Source organism: Nicotiana attenuata, chromosome 6 (assembly GCF_001879085.1).
Source record: "Nicotiana attenuata strain UT chromosome 6, NIATTr2, whole genome shotgun sequence".
Classification (NCBI taxonomy): domain Eukaryota; kingdom Viridiplantae; phylum Streptophyta; class Magnoliopsida; order Solanales; family Solanaceae; genus Nicotiana; species Nicotiana attenuata.
Window position 1 is genome coordinate 70954432 of NC_031994.1, and position 3783 is coordinate 70958214.

General features: G+C 33.1%; 1 protein-coding gene across 1 annotated transcript; it reads left to right on the forward strand.

Moving 5' to 3' along the window:
* On the forward strand, positions 623-2045 carry LOC109228310 (AT-hook motif nuclear-localized protein 22-like). Its single transcript, XM_019393463.1, has one exon. The coding sequence runs from the start codon at positions 941-943 to the stop codon at positions 1601-1603; it is 663 nt and encodes a 220-aa protein (XP_019249008.1). The 5' UTR covers positions 623-940; the 3' UTR covers positions 1604-2045.

Consider the following 3783-nt stretch of genomic DNA (forward strand, 5'->3'; position numbering starts at 1 on the left):
CCATTTTATACGACCGTGCTTAAGGTACATTGAATATAATCTTTTTAAAAAAAAAAAGCTTTTGACATATAACACTAATAAGTTTTAGTTACATACACGGCATATTATTTTTACACTATATATTTATAGGTAAGCCTTTTAAAATGCAAAATTTATAATACTGAAGATAAACAAAATTACCTACTACAACAGATATAAGTGACCTGATAGTATAAAAAATTCCTTACATTAACTTAAACTCAATTAATAATTGTACAATATATATATATATATATATATATATATATATATATATATATATATATATATATATATATATGTATCCAAAGTACTTTTAATAACTTGTGATTTATCACATATCATTGATTTTTTTCAAAAGAGATGTTAATAGTGAGAAAATGTTACTTTTAAAATTAATGAGCTTCTAAGATAAGCAGTCCTTCTGAAACGAGTAAAACAAATGAAGGACTAACGGAGAAATATTGATTGATTAATTAATTTTCTTATATACACGAAAGGGATTGGGCTCCTCTCCATTCACCTCCCATGAGCAGGCAAAATATAATAATTATAAATTAAAAAAAAAAGAAAAAAAAAAAAAAAAAAACCCAACCCAACCCATATATGGAAGATCTCATAAAGTCTCCTCTCATTTCTCAAGCTTAGTTAGCTCACCCTAACTCAAAGTTTGCTATCTTCTTTCTTCAAGTGAAGAACAGAAATTTACCTATTCCTTTTATAACAAGAAAGCTGTGATAAATAGGTGAACTCAGAAACCTATTGTTAACTAAGAGTAGACAGATCTCTAGCTCCAATCATTATAGCTTTCCTTACTGTTACTTCCTTAATTTTCTAGCACTTCTAATTCAGTCTACTACTCTTGGCTTAATTTCCATCTTTCTATATCCAACAAATAAGTGTAGAATTGAAGTCAAAGACTATGGATGAAGAAGGAGAAATGGGAAGAAGGCCTAGAGGCAGGCCGGCTGGATCCAAGAACAGGCCCAAACCACCCATTATCATCAACCGAGACAGCGCCAATGCCCTCCGAACACATCTCATGGAAATTGCAGACGGTTGTGATATAATGGAAAGCATTTCCAATTTTTCCAGGAGAAGACAAAGAGGAGTTTGTATTATGAGTGGAACAGGCAATGTTACTAATGTAAACCTAAAACAACCAGCTTCACCAGGTGAAATTGCAACTCTACATGGGCGATTCGAGATCTTATCGTTGTCCGGATCATTTCTTCCGCCGCCAGCACCTTCAGCAGCTTCTGGATTGACTATATATTTAGCCGGCGGGCAAGGACAAGTAGTGGGAGGTAGTGTGGTTGGCGCGCTAATGGCGTCAGGGCCGGTTGTTATTATGGCTGCTTCGTTTAGTAACGCTGCTTATGAGAGGCTTCCTTTAGAAGAGGACGATCAAAATCCACTTCCAATGGCTCCAGGAGGATCTCCTGAGGCCACTGGAGGACACGGACAACAACAACAACAATTATTAGCGGACGGATCGTTACTTCATGGAATGCCACCAAATCTTCTCAACTCCATTCAGTTACCTCCTGAGGGCTATTGGGCAACAGGCCGACCTCCATTCTAACTTGAACGAATTTGTACGAGGGGTATAAATTCTTTCTCTTGATCTTTTTAATTCGCTCCTATTTTCTAGTATTACATTAGGAGATCAAGGAAGGGGGACAATAAGAAAAATCTGTTGGTGACAGATTATTAAGAAATTTTGTTAGCTATGAGTAATTTAGCGACAGATCAGCAAAGTTCATAGCTAATTCGAATTTTTTTTTTAGTGCACAAGCGCCACAAGATTGTAAGCCTTGGTGTGGTATTCTTTCTCTTGTTTCAATTGTCTAATTAGCTTCTATCCAAGAATTCTTAGGAAAAGGATTTATTTTGGGTCGTTGACCATTTTAAGTTTGTAATTCTTTGCTTTAGATAACTTTGGATTATATCCTTTTTCTACTAGATTTTGTATTGTATTTTTGATGATGATTAGTTATATATGTACGGTAATTTGATCAAGTGAACTTATTAGTAAATTTCCTGTTTTCTTGCTGAGTCCCATGAGCTTATAATAAAAGGATTTAAATTCTTTCCAACTTTATAAAGCAAGTGGACGTTTGTACATGATTTAATTTTTTGGGGATTTTTACCTTCCTATACCATATATGAAACCTTATTACCCTCAATGTTTAAGGTTTGTGTTAATTACATTTCAGTATACCAAATTACCATTTATATACCATAATTCAAATTAGGGATATAATTAAGGGTGCATTTATATTAGGCGCTATAATTAAGGGTGCAATTATTTTCTGACACTTCAGCCGTAACTTAAAAAAGTTATGAATTTCTTTCTTTGCTTCTTCTTCCTATTTGTCGTGTCCGGCTAATGCAAATCACAGCAAATGAAACAAATTACCTAATTTTGCTTGCTTTCGCTGAGATTCAAATATTGGTATTCGAAGTTTTTGTGTATTTTATTTTTTATAATGATGGTAAGTTACACCTTTGAATGAGAATGACTTCATCACAGGTCTGTGCATTCTATAGTTTTGTCTTCTACTTCCAAGAACTGCACTCAGATCTATAGTTAATTTTCATAAACAAAACATACCTTCTTTTGTAGATAAATTGTAGAAAAATTAAAAAAATTGTAGATAAAATTGTAGACTGTTTTTTGCAGAAGATTTTGTAGAAGCTTTAGTCGTTTTGGATTTGTGAAAACAGAAAACAATGCATCTACAATCAGAATACAAATAATCTACAATTTATCTACAAGATATCTACAAACTGGATACATTGAATTTTAATATCCCAATTCCCATTTCAATTGTAGCATTATTGGCATTTTCGACATAATTGTAGAAGATTTGTAGAAGTTAATTTATCTACAATTCTACAATTTATGTACAATTCATCTACAATTTCTGGAAATATGTCTTCTTCTTCTTCTTCTTCTTCTTCTTCTTCAAGTTTCAATCTGAAATTCAGTCAAAACCAAGTTTAATCATCACCAAAACCCCTCAAAATTGAGATATAAACTCCAAACCATATTCCCCATTGTTTTCAACAACACCCAATCCAAACAAATAATGATTTTTGCAAACCCAAATTTGGATTCAAAGCTTTCAAGATTTTTAATGGCTATCAATGGTGGAAAATATATGGAAGAACAGATGAAGATGAAGATGAAGAACAGAAATCTCCTTTCCGTTTCAAAATTACGCAGCTTCGAGATCTCGTTTCCGTTTCAAATTTTGAATTTAATGTGGAATAAATCAATCCCAGATTCTGTGGTTGATTTTTCGCGCGCTAAAAATGGCAGATTCTGCCTAAATAACGAATGGTATATAAATTGTAGATAAACTGTGGACTGGCGGGTAATATACATACTATGCACATATTTGGTAATAAGGTTTCATATATGGTATAGTTAGGTAAAAATCCCTTTAATGTTCTGTAAAACCGGCCCATAATTTGTATGAGATTCATCTGAACAGAAAATGATACTCTTATTCTATAATTATGATACTAGAGTACTGCAGTAATATAATGAGTATATCATTTTTTCTTGATAAGAATGGTCTATGTATACAAGCTGACCTCATATATAGAAGAAGTCTTCTTCTATGAGGAATTCAAGATTTGGTATGGCAATTGGCAAACGACTGATGAAGCAAAGATATCGGTAGCATTATAAACATTATAAACAAACCCAGTATGTTCCCACCAGGTGGGGTTTAGGGAGGGTAGTCTGTACGC

Bases quoted from the DNA above. Each gene is read 5' to 3' on its own strand.
- LOC109228310 (XM_019393463.1), top strand. From the start codon at position 941: ATGGATGAAGAAGGAGAAATGGGAAGAAGGCCTAGAGGCAGGCCGGCT.